This window comes from Eriocheir sinensis, chromosome 38 (assembly GCF_024679095.1).
Source record: "Eriocheir sinensis breed Jianghai 21 chromosome 38, ASM2467909v1, whole genome shotgun sequence".
Classification (NCBI taxonomy): domain Eukaryota; kingdom Metazoa; phylum Arthropoda; class Malacostraca; order Decapoda; family Varunidae; genus Eriocheir; species Eriocheir sinensis.
Window position 1 is genome coordinate 15375293 of NC_066546.1, and position 18794 is coordinate 15394086.

The 18794-nt window shown below is 47.6% G+C and overlaps 1 protein-coding gene across 3 annotated transcripts in view; it reads left to right on the forward strand.

Moving 5' to 3' along the window:
• The window catches only part of LOC127008754 (tetratricopeptide repeat protein 28-like), a 76762-nt gene that overhangs the window by 36567 nt on the left and 21401 nt on the right, over positions 1–18794 (forward strand). For all 3 annotated transcript variants that reach the window (XM_050881118.1, XM_050881120.1, XM_050881119.1), the window contains exons 3-4: positions 3426–3652; positions 6496–6700. In XM_050881118.1, the coding sequence (XP_050737075.1) occupies positions 3426–3652; positions 6496–6700 (432 nt within the window). The remainder of the gene's footprint in view (positions 1–3425; positions 3653–6495; positions 6701–18794) is intronic.

Below are 18794 nucleotides of genomic sequence, written 5' to 3' on the forward strand. Positions count from 1 at the left end.
GGAGGGGGAGGACGAGGCTCGAGGAGGAGAAGGAGAAGGAGGCGTAGTATTACAGATGAGAGACAGAGAGAGAGAAGGATGAGAAGAAGAGGAAGGAGAAGAAGAAGAAGGAGAGGGAGTACAGATAAGAGACAGAAAGAGAGAGAGAGAGAAGGAGGAAATGGAGAAGGAGAGGAGGAAAGAGGGAGGAAGTAGTAGTAGTAGTAGTAGTAGTAGTAGTAGCGATGAGAGAAAGAGACAGAGAGAGGAGAAGCAGAAGAAGCAGAAGACGGAGGGAAAAAAATAGAATGCTTGACGCGCTCCAACAACGATAACGGGACCCAGGGATGCATATTTTTTCCCTTCTTATCATCCATCATAACGGTGAGGCCTCGTACTTACGCTTAACTTCTCAATAGACTCGATTCTAGTGCTGGCGTCGCCCAAGGGAGCCGCGCGGTCTCTGGGTCTGGCGTTCTAATCTCTTCCGGTGGGGCAGAGGGCCATATTTTTAAACATTTCTGCGCACGAGAACACGTAATATACTGGTCTTTCGTGGGAATTTAGGGCATTTCCAGGGGTACTCTTATGACCCTGGTGGTAGTCTGAGCCTTCTCCTGTACCGTGAACCGAAAAAGAACACTCATTAGGACTCGATTAACCTCCTTTTTGGGCTTTGGAAATAGTTGATGTGAGGGCTGGGGGCATCTGACAATACCAACAAGAGATTCGGGCCACGCAAAGATACACGCAAACCTCTTCTACAGTCAAGCAAACCACGATTTATTTCTCGCGCTGCCGTTGCCCAAGGGAGCCGCTCGATTGCTCGGTCTCTCAAAAAGGAAGGAGCAGGGATTGAGAAAGCTGTTAGTGGATGAGAGAAAACGAGGGAAAAATGGAATAGAGAAGGAGGAAAGAGATCTAACCTAACTTAACCTAAACTCTTCTACATTCAAGCTACCCACGATTCATTTCTCGCGCTACCGTTGCCCAAGGGAGTCGCTCGATCGCTCAGTCTCTCAAGAAGGAGGGAACGGGGAGGAAGAAAGCTGTTAGTGGATAAGAGAAAACGAGGGAAAAATGGAGCATAGATGGAGGAAAGAGATCTAACCTAACATAACATAACCTAACCTAACCTTCGGAGGCGTCCATGGATACCGAGCTCTTCCGGTGGGTCACACTCGGGCGGCGTTAACTAACAGGCGAACCTTCAAATGGGATATACTCGTAGAAGGAGGAAAGAGACCTAACCTAACTTAACTTAACCTAACCTAACCTAACCTAACCTAACCAAACCTTCGGAAGCGTCCATGAATACCGAGCTCTTCCGGTGGGTCACACTCGGGCGGCGTTAACTAACAGGCGAACCTTCAAATGGAATATACTCGTAGAAGGAGGAAAGAGACCTAACCTAACTTTACCTAACCTAACCTAACCAAACCTTCGGAAGCGTCCATGGATACCGAGCTCTTCCGGTGGGTCACACTCGGGCGGCGTTAACGAACAGGCGAACCTTCAAATGGGATATACTCGTAGAAGGAGGAAAGAGACCTAACCTAACCTAACCTAACCAAACCTTCGGAAGCGTCCATGAATACCGAGCTCTTCCGGCGGGACACACTCTAGGGCGTAAACTAACACGCGAACCTTCAAATGGGATATACTCGTAGGAGGAGGAAAGAGACCTAACCTAACTTAACCTAACCTAACCTAACCTAACCAAACCTTCGGAAGCGTCCATGAATACCGAGCTCTTCCGGCGAGACACACTCTAGGGCGTAAACTAACACGCGAACCTTCTCTTCTACATTCAAACTACCCACGAATGGAGCTCCCTGAAGGCCTCCGGAGCAAGATAGTGACATGGCGTGGTTGGAGGCGTTAAGTGGGTAATATTAATGGCCTCTTATCTGTTTGGCTTCACATTCTTTCATGAGATAATTAGCAACCTAACTACCCAATTAGGTGACCGCTACATCAAACCACAAAAACAGCTGCACGGACTGTCAATATTTGTATCCAGTAAATATTTTTGCGTTCCCAGCTGATTAATTAACCGTACGAGTTTCATTAAATAATTTCGGGCAGCTAATAACATATCTGGCTGATGATTATAATGCCTGATATTATAACAGGCTTTTGGTTCGAGGGAGGAAGGGCGGGAGTGAGAGACGACGGGTGGGAGGGAGAGGGAGGGAGGGAGGGAGGGAAAAAAAAATTGTGTATATATATATAATGCCCAGAGTGAGAGAGAAAGAAAGTTCAGTGACTCCGCTAAGCCTCTTAATACCTCGATGTCTCTCACTGATGTTTCTCAAGTTCGAAGATTTTTAATAATTACAAGTGCGAGCCGTGAGAAGCCGCGCAAGTTAACGTTCTCTCCTGTCCAGTTTCATTGACCGCTCGACCACTCCCTCTTCAATCTGCAGAGCTTACGTTCGGGGGAGTGGGGAGGAGGTGGGGAGGAAAATTGAACGAGTTTCCCCCTTAAGAATAACATCGAAATATGACGCTACCAATGGCTTAATTTCACGTTGTTGGCTGGTGTGTGTGTGTGTGTGTGTGTGTGTGTGTGTGTGACCTCGTTCGGCGTGGCGAGTTACCTGTAATCTGATGGGCAGGAGGTGTGCTTAGTGGGTGTGAGGGGGGAGGGAGGGGGGGAGGGGGAGAGAGAAAGGTGGGGTGTGAAAGGGAGGGGAGAGGAAGAAGGGGGGGAGCGGGGGGAGGGAGGGGAAAGGAAGAGGGGGAGGGGGAGGGGGAGGGGGAGGGGGAGTGTAAGTGTGTGTGTGTGTGTGTGTGTGTGTGTGTGTGTGTAATTACTAACGAGCCATTTTTTTACCCACATTACATTCATCTGCTTAATTACCAATCGTTTTTCAGGCTCTTAATAATTAACAATGATTACAACGGGACTCACTCGCGGATCCTCAGCTCATTATATTTTCAAATTAATAAACTCGGCGAGGGATTCCTGGCACGTCCTTAGCGACATCAGATCCTTTGCGGTGGAGTCCTTCGAGGAATGTGTTGTTTTCTAGCTTCTTTTCCTCCTCCTCCTCTTCTTCCTCCTCCTCCTCCTCCTGCTCCTCCTCCTCTACGATTTCTGTCTCCGTGTTGTCTATTTCTCCTTAATTTCGCATTCGTGTTGTTTTCTTTTTTCATCTTCCTATGTAGAGTGTTATCCTTGATCTGTGAATTTGTCTTCTGTTTTTCCCTTTTTCTTCTCCTGTTTTCTTCTCTCCGTCTCTTTCTTCCTTCGTTTACTCTCAGTCTTGTTTCATTCATTTCTCTATTCGTATTACTCAATTTTCACTCCTTATGGCAATCCTTTCAATCCTCTATCTCCATTCCTTTTCTCCTAATTATTATCCTCCTCTTCTTATACAGAGAAAGCTAAGTTAAAATCCCTCTTCTTTGGCTAACATTTCTTTCCTCTTCCTCCACAGCCACCCTGGAGCCCACGTACCGCCAGCTGCAGACGATGAGGTTGGACAAGAGCCCCTTCGTCATCATCTCCGTCATCGGTCAGGAGCTGCTGGCGGCGGGGCACTACGCGGCCGCCGTCGTGGTGCTCGAGTCGGCCCTCAAAATTGGCACCTGCTCCCTCAAACTCCGCGGCTCCGTCTTCTCCGCTCTCTCCTCCGCCTACTGGGCACTCAACTCCCTGGATAAGGTAAGCAGGGTGTTCCATAAGGTCTAAGTTCCATGTTATTAAACGTACCGAGCTCCCTGTATGACTATTTCCAAAGACCACAAAGGAAACTACTTAATCGGGTTTCCATAGACGTTCCAAAGGGTTCAGACGGCATCGTGTTAGTCTTGTAAGGGTTTAAATGAAGCAAGTCACGGAAAAACGCAACTTCCAAGCCTTCTCGTTCTTTGCTGTATTTTTCCTTCGTGCGGGGCCTGCCACAAGCTAGTCACGGAATGGCCCATCCACGAAGGCTTCTCCCTCTTTCTTCTCCTCGCGCGGAGCCGTCCAGCAGTGCCGCCTCACGTGCCACAATGTTTCGGTAGCGGCGTTTTGCATCTCATCTCGTCTCGCCTTTGTGACTCGGGTCCTCGCGCGGCTAAATAATGCATCACCTCCCTGGCGTTGCTGGTGCCCGGGAGAGACAAGATTAGGCCGGCAAGACCCTCTCAGCCCCGGCGTGCGTGATAACCCGGCGAGGAGATGCTGAGCCGCTTATCGCCCGCTGCGTGTGATTTGGCTCCCTAAGCTTGATAGATTATACACCCGCCAGACGGACTTCCACGGGTAATGGGATGAAATATACGAGTTCGGATGTAATCACGGACCCGCGCGAAAAATGGAAGGAACACTTGACCGAGAGGAGTGACTGTGAGGGATGATTTCGTCCGGGGTGCTGCGAGCGACGTGATCTGTTCCCTCTACTCTCCTACTCTTCCCCCTCCTCCTCCTGTGTCCCTGGCTGATGCGAGGGTCCACAGAGAGGGAAGGTGCAGCGTCAGCATCAGCTCAGCGCCACGGGGGGTCAGCGTCCACCCGTCAGTCCGCGGACCATCGGAGGCTTGATGGATGTGCTCGGGACGAAAATGATGCCTGGCTGTTTGATTCCTGGCGCGCGAATATGGACCGATTTTCTTTAATGGATGTGATTCCGCGGGATGTAGAGACGCCACTCCCCAGACTTATAGAGGCCCGACAGGTTTATTTCTTTTCTTAATATATACGTTGTTATTTCAAGTGTTCATAGTTAATTGAAAGCCCCGGAGAGGACGAGAAGCGATTCATTTAACTGAGTGTGATAATGATTGATGCACACATTGATTTTAGGCTTCAGATGCTTGTTGTTCTTTTATTTACATTATTCATCACTGTAGGTAGGAGGGTTAGTGAAGGGCGGCGTACGCTAACGAACGCCCCGTGATCGTCATTTGCTTCACCAGCGGCTCCGTCCTGATTAAGCTCATTACGCAAGGCCACTGTAGACACTCGGACAGCGGCGGCGGCGGTGGTAGTGGCGGCAAAATGCTTCTAACTCGTGTCGCCGCGCATAATCTCGTTAGTGAGTTGCGGCTTTGGGCTGCGGCTGAGTGAAGATCCGCGGGTTGATGGTGACTCGGACGGACCCGCGGACTCAAGAGCAAGAGGAGTCCGTCCCTAAAATGCACCACACGAATAAATCCTCCTCCCGTCCCTCCCTTCCCCTAAGATAAATGGGTAAAAAGCGGCGAACCCAAACACTCTTTCTGCGGCTAATTTCCTGTTTTCCCCCGCGCGATGGATCACTGGCCATCGCGATGTCTTACACTCCTTATCGGCCGGCATTCCCGCAAAGAAAGCTTCCCCTTGTTCCTCGTTTTTTGCCCGCCGTGTGTTTCTGCTCAATTCTCCTGCACGTTTAAATAATATTTCCTCTTGCCGGCCCCCTGTATCACTATCTTACCCTCCCTCCCTGTCATTACGAGGTTTTCACACACACACACACACACACACACACACACACACACTGCTTGGCTGCCTCGCCCGCAAAAACTTGGCAAAGTCTCTAATGCAGGAGGTTGGCGGCGCGGCTGATCCCGACAGGAGTACTGCGGTCATGATGCCTCGCCACCCAAGCGTAACACAGCCACAAAATACTCCTCTAACGACCGCGAGTTAAGGTCCAGCCTGACCGGTGTGTGTTCAAGGGCCATCGAACGGGACACCTGTCTAATGCGTGTCTGTTTTAAGGGTCATCATGACACAATACAGGCGGCCAATGGCTGTTTGTCGGACCGCCGCCACGCCGAGCACCTTTCTGATGCTAATGGTAATCAAATGACTCGTGCGTGGCAGCCCGGGGAAGCGGCGGGCAGTACAGTCGCCGGGAAATGTCTTTTTTAAGGGCCCCGCGGTACGGCCCCGGCCAGATGGATCGCCGCCCGCGCCGACGGGCCGCGGGGGGGACGGACCCAAGACACGTTTAGGAGTGAGAAAAACAGGCGCTGTTAAAGTACTCGAGCTTCGGGACACTTAGATGGAAAAAGTCCCCGAAAAGCAACACGAGCTGCTAAGCGTCGGACGAGGAGAACCTGTCTTCGCGGGGACGAGCGAGACATCTCCCACAGATCTTCCGACGCGGCTTGTGGGACCCCCGGAGGACCCTCATCAGGTACCGGCGGAGGTAACGCCCAAATCAGTTAACCAGAGACACACAAAGCACCTCAGCCCGTCCCGGGCCGCGCCACCGCTGCGGAGCACATCTATCAGTCCCAGTCAAGATGCATCGCGCCCTGCCCACCCCTTAAGAGGCGGCGGCGGCGGGACGCTCGTGGGGGGCGGGGCCGCCCGGCGCCTGCATCACCCCGTCGAATCTGTTTTTCCGTTCTGAGAAAAAGCGTTTAATTATGTCAAGCCTGAGAGCAGTTCCTGCAGACATGCGCGCGGCGGCCCGCGGCGGCGCCGTGCACGTCAGTTCCTTTAGCGAGGCTTTATGGGATGCATTACAAGCTTATCTCCCAGAGTCCTTGTTAAGGGGCCACTCCTCACCCCCCCCTCTCTTCCCGCAGGCGGTGTCCTACATGCAGCAGGACCTGGCGGTGGCCAAATCCCTGGGAGACATTGCTGGGGAGTGTCGGGCGCACGGCAACCTCGGCAGCGCGTACTTCAGCAAGGGGAACTACAAGGAGGCGCTGACGTCACACCGCTACCAGCTGGTGCTCGCCATGAAGTGCAAGGACACCCAGGCCGCCGCCTCCGCCCTCACCAGCCTCGGTAAGTACGCCTGTCCCCCCTGGGTGCCCTCCCGCGGGGGTCACCTGGGCCGCCCTTCACGGCCCACACCTGGCCTGTCCCGTTGTCCCTAGAGTTGTTTCCTTCCGTCATCGCTCGTCCACCTGGACTTCCTTCCTTTCCCATTCATCGGGTCATCCTCCGTTAAGCCTAACCTGGTTTTCCCTCGTTATCCTTCATGACATTCATCCCCTCCTGTATCCCCTACCTGGAAGTGTTCACATCATTACTCACTAACGCTTTTCTCTGTCATCCCTCAACAGTTTCTCTCCCTGGCTTCCCTCCGTTGTCCCTAGTCTTTCCTTCTCCCTCATCCCATTCCTCTTCATACACCAGCCATCACTAACCCACACTTCCTTCAATAGCCACTCATCTGTTTTCCTCGCTATGATTCACCTGGTTCCTCTATGTTATCCCAATTCTTTTCCCTCCCTTGTATCATTCCTCTATACATGCAATACATCAACCATCACACACACACTTCCTACATCGTCACTGATCTACTTCCCTCGCTATGCTTCACCTGGTTCCCCTCAGCCGTGCCCTAACTGCCCGGCCTTCCGTCCCCTAACTGCCCGGCCTTCCCTCCCTCCGCCAGTCCCCACACGGCCGCCGCGAGCGTGTGCGTCGGTGTGCTAACAGTCCGCCGTTTAGCTCCCCGTCTCCACCCCAATGAATGAGTCTCCGAGCCGTAAAAGTTGTATCAATTTAGCGAAGTTATGAGCGATTTCCTTTAGTCTCCGCAGTGTTTACCGGTGTCTGTGTCTACCTGGTTGTAATTACCTGGGAATGCTGGTAATTATCTGATAATGTCTTGAGTTGCTTTAATTGTCTCTTGCCTGTTTGCTCGCTGCTTGGGATTGGATTGTTTGACTGCTTTTTAGGCTTCGGCGATAACGGAGCTTACGACGAGACCAAGATTGTGTGTGACTGCCTTCTTCTGCTCCTACTTTTTCCTAGTCTTCCTGTTAGTTTTGTTCCTCCTCCTCCTTTTATCTTCTCTATTTTATAATGATCAGCACTCTCCTCCTCCTCCTCCTTTCTCGTTCTCCTCTGTATGTTACTCCTCCATCTCCTTTTCCTTCCTTTTCCGTTAGTTCTCCTTCTCCTCCTCTTTCCCCTGTTCTTCATTATTTTGTTCTTCTTATGATTAGGCTTCGATTTTGACTGAGCCTTCCTCCTTCCTCCTCTCTTCTATCTGTTAACTCTCCTCCTCCTCTTCCTCCTCCTTTTGGTCTTGTTCATACTGCTACTGAGATATTCCTTCCACTTCCCTCTCTCAGTTAATCCCCTTACCTCCTCCTCCTCCTCCTCGAACTCTCTCCTCCGCCATCTGTATGCTCACCTGTGCCGCCTCCGCTCACCTATACAATTATTTCATCATGTCAACACTTTCTACATTCCTCGATCCCTTTGGTGCTATTTTCGGGGCCAACGCTCAATGGCTATGTCTGTCTGTATGTGTGTTTGTGTGTGTGTGTGTGGGTGGGGGTGGGGGGGGGGGTCTGTTCTTCCTTCATTCCTTGTTTTGTTTTTCTTTCTTTCATCTTTTCTTCCTTCTCTTTCCCCTCTCTGTCTGGTTAAATTTCTCTCTCTTTCTTCATTCTCTCTTCCCTATCTGTCTCTCCTTAAGTTTGTCTGGTTTTATTCATTTATTTCTCCCTTTTCTCTTTTTCTATATGTTCTGTTTGTTATCCTCTTCCTCTCTCCTATTCCTCTATTCTCCTATTCTTCCTCTGTTATTCTTTTTTTCTCTTATTTTATTCCTTCTATTTCTCTATCAGTTTATCTCTCTCGATCTCATTCTTAGTTTATCAGCTTTTATCTCTCATTCTCCTTTCCCCTTTCTCTCCCTGTCTGCATATTTCTCTCTCTCTCTCTCTCTCTCTCTCTCTCTCTCTCTCTCTCTCTCTCTCTCTCTCTCTCTCTCTCTCTCTCTCTCTCTCTCACCACCTGCTGGGGCGCACGATCAAAGAGCCAACTCACACCCCCACATATATTCTCCCCACATGCTAACACCCCCCCCTCTCCTCCCCCTTCTTCCCCTCTCCCCATCCTCCCCATCATCTCCCCTCCTCTCTCACTCTTTGCACATCCTCCCCACGTCCACACGCATCTAACACCCCTTTTTGTCCTCTCCCCCTTCACCCCCTTCCTCCCCATCACCCCCATCTTCTCTCCCCATCTCTATCTCTCTGTCTCTCTCTTCTCTGTAATCTTAAGAGGAATGCTAACACTCTCCCTTCGTTTCCTCCCTTCTCTCTCTCTCTCTCTCTCTCTCTCTCTCTCTCTCTCTCTCTCTCTCTCTCTCTCTCTTGCATATCTTTAAAACATCTGTTGTCTCCTTCCTACGTGGTCTGGTTGTTGTTGTTTTTGTTGTTGTTGTTGTTGTTGATGATGGTGGTGGTGGTGGTGGTGGTTTTAAGAGTATCAAACAAAAGAGAAAGTTATGTTAAGAAGAAAATAATAGTGTTAGCAATGAGTAAGGGAATGAATATATGTGAAAGTCCGTCTGTAACTCCATAATGCAAAGAGGAACCATTATAGAAATAGAATGGAGAGAAGAAGAAGAGAAAGACAGATGATGATGAAGAGCAGGGGGAAGGAGGAGGAGGAGGAGGAGGAGGACTACCATGAAAAAAAGGAAGAAAAAAGTTGAAGGATATGATAAAAACTAAGGATAAGAAAAGAAGAAAACGATGGAAAAAACAAGAGAGGAAGGAAACTAAATCTACCAAACAGAAATAAAAGGAATAAAAAATAAGACAAAAAAGAATAAAACAATAAATAAAGAGAGAAAGAATGAAAGAAAGAAGAGAGGACAACAACACATTAATAACAAAGGAGGAGGAGGAGGAGGAGGAGGAGGAGAAGGCGAGAAAAATAATATAAAGACAGAACAAACAAACGAAAGAGAGAGAGAAAAAAAAGAGAAAGAATGAATAAGAGAAAGAAAAAGAGAGAGAAAGAGAGAGTGAGGGAGAGAGAGAATATTAACAACAGAGAAGGAGAAAAAAAAATCAGGAGAAAATAACAAACGAAAGAAAGAAAAAAGAAAAAGAGAAAAAAAGAGAGACAGAGAGGGGAAGGGAGAGGGAGATGAGGGATGTGACGGAAAGATACATGACCCTCTGGATGCTGCGTAATGCGTCGCCGAAAACTGCATTAGATATACCGTCTAGGATGATGATGACGAATGACAGAAGCTAAACCCAACCTACCCATGCCCTCTCCTGTCCCTCTCCCACCCCCGACCCCTCCTTCTCTCCCTCTAACCCCCTCCTTCTCTCCTCCTTCCCCTCCTTCTCCTCTTCTCTTCTCCTGACTCTCTTTCTCACCTCCTCTCCCTGCTTTTTCCACCCCCAACCCCTTCTTCTCTCCCCTAACCCCCTCCTTCTCTCCTACTGACTCTTAATATCACCTCCTCTCCCTCCTTTTCCCACCCCCAACCCCTCCTTCTCTCCCCCTAACCCCCTCCTTCTCTCGTCCTTCCCCTCCCTAACCCCCTTCTTGTGTCCTAATTCTCCTTCTCACTCTCTCGCCTTCTCCTCCTTTCCCTCCTTTTTCCTCTCCCTAACTCCTTCCTTCTCTCTTCCTGACTCTCCTTCTTACCCTCTCTCCTTCTCCTTCTCTCCCTCCTCTAACAAGTGTGACAGTCCCCAGCGGAGTAGCATATCTTGTCTCTCCGTCATTATACTTTCTTATGCCGGCAATGAGGCACTCGCAGCCCACCTTGGAAGCGCCAGGGAGCCACACCTGAGCAAGGGTGGCCTGGTGCAGGAATGAAGTCAACAAGTATACTATATACAACCTGACCTCGGTGCTCATTATCCGTCGCGTTAGCTAATAGAAGAAATAAAATAACACAGAAAAAGAGAAAACAGAAGAAGAAGAGAATAGAGGAATAGAAGGGAGGATAATAAACAGGACGAATAGAGGAAGTAAATGAAGAGAGTGGGAAGAGAGAGATAAAGAAAAAGGTCTGTGAATGCTAGAAAGGAGTAAGAAAAGAGCTAAATAAAAAGAAGAAAAGTAAAAATTATGTAATGTAAAAAATGATCCCTAACTTAACATCTCCCTCACACATAAACAGACGAACGAGAGACTTAGAAATCAAACAGTAAGAAAGTCAGGCGAACGAGAGAGAGACAGACGAACGAGAGAAAAAGACAGACGAACGAGAGAAAAAGACAGACGAACGAGAGAAAGACAGACGAACTAGAGAAAGAGACAGACGAACGAGAGGAAGACAGGCGAACGAGAGAAAGACACATACGAGAGAAAGAAGACAGACGAACGAGAGAGAAAGACAGACGAATGAGAGAAAGACAGACGAACGAGAGAAACACAAACGAAAGAGAGAAAGAGAGACAGACGAACGAGAGACACGAACGAGAGACCCACAAATCAAGCGAGCAGAGAAGCTTAGTCCATTTTACGCTTCAGAAACTTGCACGAACAAAAATTAAAAAGAGTAAAAACAGATAAACAAATCCACATGCGTGCTGATGAAGATAGCCGCATTAGTGTCCAATCTCCCCCGTGCTTAGAATGACGAATGGGCGGCCGATGATGATGATGATGGTGATGGTGATGCGTAGAGAGTTTATATATACCAGGATGAATTTACTGAAGGAAGGATGTTACTCCGTTTTCTATTAAAGGAGAAGGTGACTGACTAAGAGACAAAAAGGAAAATGAGAGGAAATAAGTGGACCTTGCCAGATGGAGGAGGTGAGATATATGACAAAAAATAAATCGAAAATAAGGGAAAAGAAAAAAACGGAGAAAATTTACTTCGCCTGACTGAGAAACCAAAAAAAAAAAGAGAGAAAAGGAAATAAATGCACTTTCCCACATGCAGGGAATGAAAAATATAGCAAAAAATAAATAAAAAATGACGAAAACAAAGACAAATAGAAAAAAACAAAAACAAAATAAAACAAAGACAAAAACAAAAATGAGGAGAAAAAAATCACATCTCCATCCAGGAAAAAAAAAAATCAGAAAACACAAAAATAACTTAACAAAAATGGAGGTGACTCAGAATCAACAACAACAACAACAACAAAAAAAATAGTGTCTCGGGCGAGGGCGGGAACGTAATAATTGGTTAGGATTTGCATCACACAATCAGCCGAATCAACAGCACACGAAGCTCGCTCACTGTCACAGGAGGAAGAGGAAGAGGAGGAGGAGGAGGAGGAGGAGGAGGAGGAGGAGGAGGGAAGCGGCAAAGACCTCAAGGCTAAAAAACGAAAGAAGAAAAAAAAAATGACAATACCGGTAATGAAATTGTGAATGATGTTTGTGAACGTAACACTCAGATGATAGTAGTAGTAGTAGTAGTAGTAGTAGTAGTAGTAGTAGTAGGAATGTTGGTAGACTACGCATCTGGTCGAACTGGTTGCGATGGTCGAGGGGATAGAAGCTAGGCGTATTAGTAGACAGGTAAGGTAGCCAGGTGGGTAGCTAGGTGGGTAGGTAGGCAGGTAGGTAGGTAGATAGGTGGGATGGTTAATATGGGTCTTGTAGCTTCTAAGTGACTTGTCTCAGCGGATATCATGTGTGTGAGGGAGGAGAGAGAGCAGAGGAGGTGGAGGAGAAGGAAGATGAGAGAGGGAGAATAGGAAAAGAGACGAAATATGCAAAGAAGAGAAAGAGAAGAAAAGGGGAGAAAGAGAGAATGCGATGGGAGGATAAAGGAAGAGAGAGAGATAAATTGTATAAAGAGGATAAAAGGAAGAGAAAGAGAATGGGAGATAAAAAAAGAGAACAGGAAAAGAGAATAATAAATAAATAAGAGAATATGAAGTAAACGAGAGAGAGAGAGAGAGAGAGAGAGAGAGAGAGAGAGAGAGAGAGAGAGAGAGAGAGAGAGAGAGAGAGAGAGAGAGAGAGAGAGAGAGAAGAGAATGAGGATAGGTAAAGAGGGAAAAAAATAAGGAAATAAAGAGGAAGAAGAAAAAGAAAACCAAATAACAAAAAAAAAAAAAAAAAAAACTAAGAACAAACAAACAAACAAACAAACAAACAAAAAAACATATCCCAACCTTACTAAGTGAAATATTATAAGGAAAAAACACCAAAAAATTATTCTAGCAAATATATTAGACAAAAAAGAGGGAGATAAAAAGAAAAAAAGGGAGACAAGAGATAGGGGAGATTAAGCCTGGACAAAAAGGGGAGACAGGGAGAAAGGGAGACAAGGGATATATGAAGGACACGGATGCCTAAATGAGGGAGGGAGGGAGGGAGGGAGAGAGAAGAAGCTAGCAGTGTTAAGGGAGGGAAGAAGGGAGAGAGGAATGAAGAGAGAGGGAAGTTTGTGTAGGAAAAAGGGAGGAGGGAGGTAGGAGAAAGAGGAGGAAGAGTAGAGAGAGAGAAAGGGAAGAGAGGAAGAGAGGAGAAAGATGACTAGAAGGAGGAGGAGGCAGAGAAGTATGGAGCAGAAGAGAAGATGGGAGGAGGCAGAGAAATATAAGGAGGAAGAGAAGGGATTTGAAAAGGAAGGAGGAGGAAGAAGAGAGAGAGACAGATTGGATAAAAAGCAAAAAAAAAAATAGACTAGAGAGACATTTAGAGGAGGAAATAGGAGAATAATATAGAGAAAGATGAGGAGGAGAAGGAGGAAGAGGAAGAGGAGTAGGTAGAGTAGGTAGAGGGGGAAGGAGAGAAGGAAATGTGAGTAGAAGAATGAAATGGAGTAGGAGAAGAAAGAAGAGGAGGAGGAGGTAGAGAGAGGTAGAGGAGGGGAGAGACAGGAGGAAGGAGATGAAGAAATACGAGTAGAAGTATGAAATGTAGTAGGAGAAGAAGGAAGAGGAGGAGGGGGTAGAGAGGTAGAGAGGTAGAACAGGGGGAGAAGAGGGGAGTCAACATGCCTATATACCTCTCTCCCCTGACAGTGATTCGGCGATGGTGGCAGCGATTGAGTTCTTATGGAATATCTTACGCCAAAAGGAGCGAGCGGGGAGGCCATAGCGAGGCGCCCCTACACCTTCATATATTATTAATGCCATTTCGGGGATGTTTCAATTACACACACACACACACACACACACACACACACACACACACACACACACACACACACACACACACACACACATATATCGCTTTCTTCATAAATAACTATCTCATTGAAGTGTTTGCTTGGAGGAGGAGGAGGAGGAGGAGGAGGAGAGGTACTAGGGAATGGAGAAAGAGGACAATGAAGAGTATAGAAAGACACAAGGAAGAGGAGGTAGAGGAGGAAGAAGAGGAGGTAGAGGAAGAAGAAGAAGAAGAAAAAGAAGAAGAAGAGGACGAATCGTAAGTGTACCCTCTCTCTCTCTCTCTCTCTCTCTCTCTCTCTCTCTCTCTCTCTCTCTCTCTCTCTCTCTCTCTCCACATCTACCTATCTACCTGTCCATCTACGTTACCTGTTGCAATCACTACCTATGCACCCACCCTCCCCCCACCCCCCACCCCTACCGGCCCCTTATTAATCCCTGGACCAATGGCCGCCCTGAAAAATATATCGCTTTCGTTCCCTCCCTTCGACACGTAACAGAAAATTAATTACCACACAATGAGTTACCGCCGCCGATCAGCCAAGGGGTCACGTCAGGTCACGCCCCGTCACTGGATGACCTCACGGGGGGGTAGGGGAGGAAGGGGGAAGGGTATGGAAGGGTACATGTGTGTGTCTGTGGCCGGGGATCGAAGGGGGGTCCGGGTGGTATGGGGTATGCATCTTTAACACTCCGACCACGTTCCTTTGACACACACGGCAGCGGTGCGTGTCTCCTGTAAGCTACCCTCAGCAGGTCACTGTCCCGGAGGTCAGGTCACGGGGCACTAGAGGTCAAGATGAAGGGGATAGGAAGGGTCTGCACCATTGCGAGGCATATTGAGGAAGGGAAGAGGAAGAGGAGAAGGAGAATCATAGAGAAGGTTAGAAGAGAGAAATGTAATGAGTTAGAGGAGAAATACTAAGAGTTGGATAAAGAAAGGAAGGAGAGAGGGCGAAAGAGAAAGAGGAAAAGGCCACGGATGAAAAGCGATTATAGCTTGAAAGGAAAGGTAAAAGAGAGATATGAGACGAGAAGTGAAGAAAAAGCAGGGAGAGGACGAGGAAGATTAGGAGGAGAAGGAGGAGGAGGAGTGTAGGAAGGGAAGAACAGGCAAAAAGAGGAAGGAAGATAAAAGCAGAATAAAGGAAAAGACTAAAGGAAAACAAACAAACAAACAATATATATAAGAAAACACGTATAAAAGAAATACAAAAATGAGAAATTATGAGAACAGAACTAAGAGGAGAAAGAGGAGGAGAAAGAAGAGGAGGTGAGGAGACGAGCACTATGAAGACTAGGATGGAGAGAGAGAAAGAGACAGATGGAGGAGGAGGAGGAGGAGGAGGAGATATTTTATGGTAAGAGGATGCCAGTCACAGAACAATAGCCGGTCCTACTTCTCTGTGGATGACGGATTCTTTGTCACCCGCCTGTACGGACTGACCCCTTCCCTCCCTTCCCCCTTCCCCCTTTCCCCATCACCTACCTCCTATCTCTCTCTCCTCTTCTCTTTCTCTCTCTTGCCACACACACACACACACACACACACACACAAAGCTACCCTATCCTGGTTACGTTCTCGCCCATTAATGCTTTCTCCCCCTCCTCCTCCTCCTCCTCCTCCTCCTTCTACCTCCTCATCTACATTCCCTTCGTTCTTTCTGCTTCCTCTTCTTTTTCCTCCTCCTTCTTTTCCTCCTCCTCTTCTTTTTCTACCTCTTCATCTACATCAATTTTTGTCTCCTCTTCCTCTTCCTCCTCTAACAACTCATCTATACATCCCCTTTTATTCTCCACCTCCAAATCTTCCTTCTGCCTCCTCCTCCTCCTCCCTTCTTAGTCACAGGTAGATGAGGCGATACAATCAACAAATTCCAGGCTGACGAAAAGGAGGCCCAGCGTGCATAGATACCCGGGGGCGGCGTCTATAAGGCAGCGATGATAAATTGGGGCAAGGAACACGCGATTAAGAGGATAGAGAGCAGGTGATGAATAGCGGAGGCAGAGAGAGGCGAACACTATGAAAAGGGCAGGAAAAGGGATGCGATATGAGTGCAGTAGAATAAGTAAGAGAACGATACATTGAAAAAGAAACTATAAAGGAAGTAACGTTAAGAAATAAGACTGTGATGAGAGGCTTGGGCGTTAGAGGTTGAGAGAGCAGAGATGTGGATTCCAGGTGAGAGAGGTGAGGAGAAGGAAAAGGAGAACGAGGGAAAGGAGAATGAGTAAAGGGAAACTATTTTTTTACACGTAATGTTAAGAAATGAGACTGTGATGAGAGGCTTGGGCGTTAGAGGTTGAGAGAGCAGAGATGTGGATTCCAGGTGAGAGAGGTGAGGAGAAGGAAAAGGAGAACGAGGGAAAGGAGAATGAGTAAAGGGAAACTATTTTATTTTACACGAGATCGAAGGTTCCTCGTTAACGGACCCATTTTAGCATCACTGTCCACACTCCCGGATCCATGTTTGTTCTTTGCGGAGGTTCTTGCGTCCGTCTCGTCCGTCTTGTCCGTCTCCTTTCGCGTGGCCCCCTTTGTCTCCGTGTATGCGTCCTCTCCGCCCCCCCCCCCCCCTCACCTGTCCGCCAGCCCATCTACCTTTATGGGGCGACAGATTGCAGGCCATTCATGCATCGCTGTGGCTGTGTTTGTGTGGACGCAGAGGACGCACCGCCGGCCCCTGCTGCTGTGTGTGTGTGTGTGCGCGGAGGGACACACACACACACACACACACACACACACATTCCTCCTCTCTCCCCCACACACTCTCCCCCCCCCCCCACACACACACACACCAGAACAAGAAAGAAAAAAATAACCCTTTCCGCTTGTCATGTTTTCACGCGCCGCTCTAGAAGGCGAGAGACACGAGGGAGGGGCGTCGGCCATCTTACCTCCCCCTTCCTCCCCCCTCTCCCTTCCATTCCCTCCCCATCCCCTCCCTCCTCTTACTTCTCCATTTCCTTCCTCCTTCCTCTCCTTACCCTCCTTTCATCCCCCTTCCTTCCCCTCCTTTCTTCCCATCCCTTCCCCTTCTCACTCCTATGAACATCCTCTTCCTCTCCCCTCACTTCCTATCCCTTTCCTCTTCCTTCCCCCTTTTCCATCTCTACTACAATCCCCTTTCTTCCTCTCCTTACTTCATCATCTTCCTCTCTCCCTCTTCTCCCTTCCCCATTCTCCTCGTTCTCCCTTCCCTATCCCCTTCCTCCCTACCCTTACTTCCCCCCCTTTCCCTCCTCCCCAGCGTTGTCAAATTATCGTACTCATCGCATTGCATTTTCGTAGCTTCTGACCAATAACGAATGCAAAAACAAACAAACAAACATCAATAAATAGGAGTTTTAACGATAACTTCAATTTTCCATCGTTATTTGTGTAGGTACGAGAGTTTGAGGCTTAAAAGTAATAAAGACGATGTGGTGAATACGATAATCTGGCAACGCTGCTCCCCCCCCCCCCCCCACCTCCCCCCTCAGCAGTCAGCCACACTCTCAGCCGTGGCAAGGGAAATGGTCAGCACAAGTCAGCCCGGTGCAACCCCTCAACCCTCCCAGACACTTGCCTCCGCGGCCACACTGACGCACGAACACACCCACAGAAAAAAAAGCGAGGTAGGATAACTTACATAAGACACACAAGGAAGGGTTGAAATGAAGGATGACTACCGGCCTACAGAACTGGGTGATTGTTCGTTTGGGAGTTTCGCGTTGAAAATTATATGAAGCATCTTACGAGAAGCACACACGATGGTAAAGAGAGAAACCGAGGAACTGCTGAGTGCTGACACCTTACGAAAAACACACACGAGGTTAAAAAAGAAAAGAAACAACATCTAACGTGCATATCTGGGGGCCTACAGAACTGGGCGCTTGTTCGTATGGGAGTTACGCGTTGATAATTATATGAAACACTTTACGAAAAGCACACACGATGGTAAAAGAGAAACCGAGGAACTGTTGACATTATACGAAAAACACATACGAGGTTAAAAAAAAAGACTAAGAAAAAGAAACAACATCTAACGTGCATATCTGGGGTCCAATGAAGGATGATTACTAGCCTACAGAACTGGGCGCTTGTTCGTATGGGAGTTACGCATAGATAATTATATGAAACACTTTACGAAAAGCACACACGATGGTAAAAGAGAAACCGAGGAGCTGTTGACATTATACGAACAACACATACGAGGTTAAAAAAAAATATATAAGAAAACGAAACAACTTCTAACGGGCTTATCTGGGGTCCAATGAAGGATGACTACTAGCCTACAGAACTGGGCGCTTGTTCGTTTGGGAGTTACGCGTTGAAAATTATATGAAACACTTTACGAGAAATACACACGATGGTAAAGAGAGAAACGGAGGAGCTGTTGACATTATACGAACAACACATACGAGGTTAAAAAAATATATATAAGAAAACGAAACAACTTCTAACGGGCTTATCTGGGGTCCAATGAAGGATGACTACTAGCCTACAGAACTGGGCGCTTGTTCGTTTGGGAGATACGCGTTGAAAATTATATGAAACACCTTACGAGAAATACACACGATGGTAAAAAAGAGAGACCGAGGAACTGTTGACACTATACGAAAAACACATACGAGGTTAAAAATTGATTAAGAAAATGAAACAACATCTAGCGTGCATATCTGGGGTCCAATGAAGGATGACTACCGACGTCGTTTGGGAGATACGCGTTGATAATTATATGAAACACCTTACGAGAAATACACACGATGGTAAAGAGAGAAACGGAGGAGCTGTTGACACTACGGAAAACACACACGAGGTTGAAATAAAAAATAAAAAAACGAAACATCTAACGTGCATATCTCCACCCGAAATTGACCTCTCTTTGGCCAATCTTTACCTTTGTCTGTGGTGGGAGCGGTGAGTAGCGGGCTTTTTTTTCTACACTCTTTTTGTTGCCCTTGAGCCGTCTCCTTTGTTATGATAAAAAAAAATCTGAGGTCCAATCACCAAAATTCACCTACACTAAAAAATAATA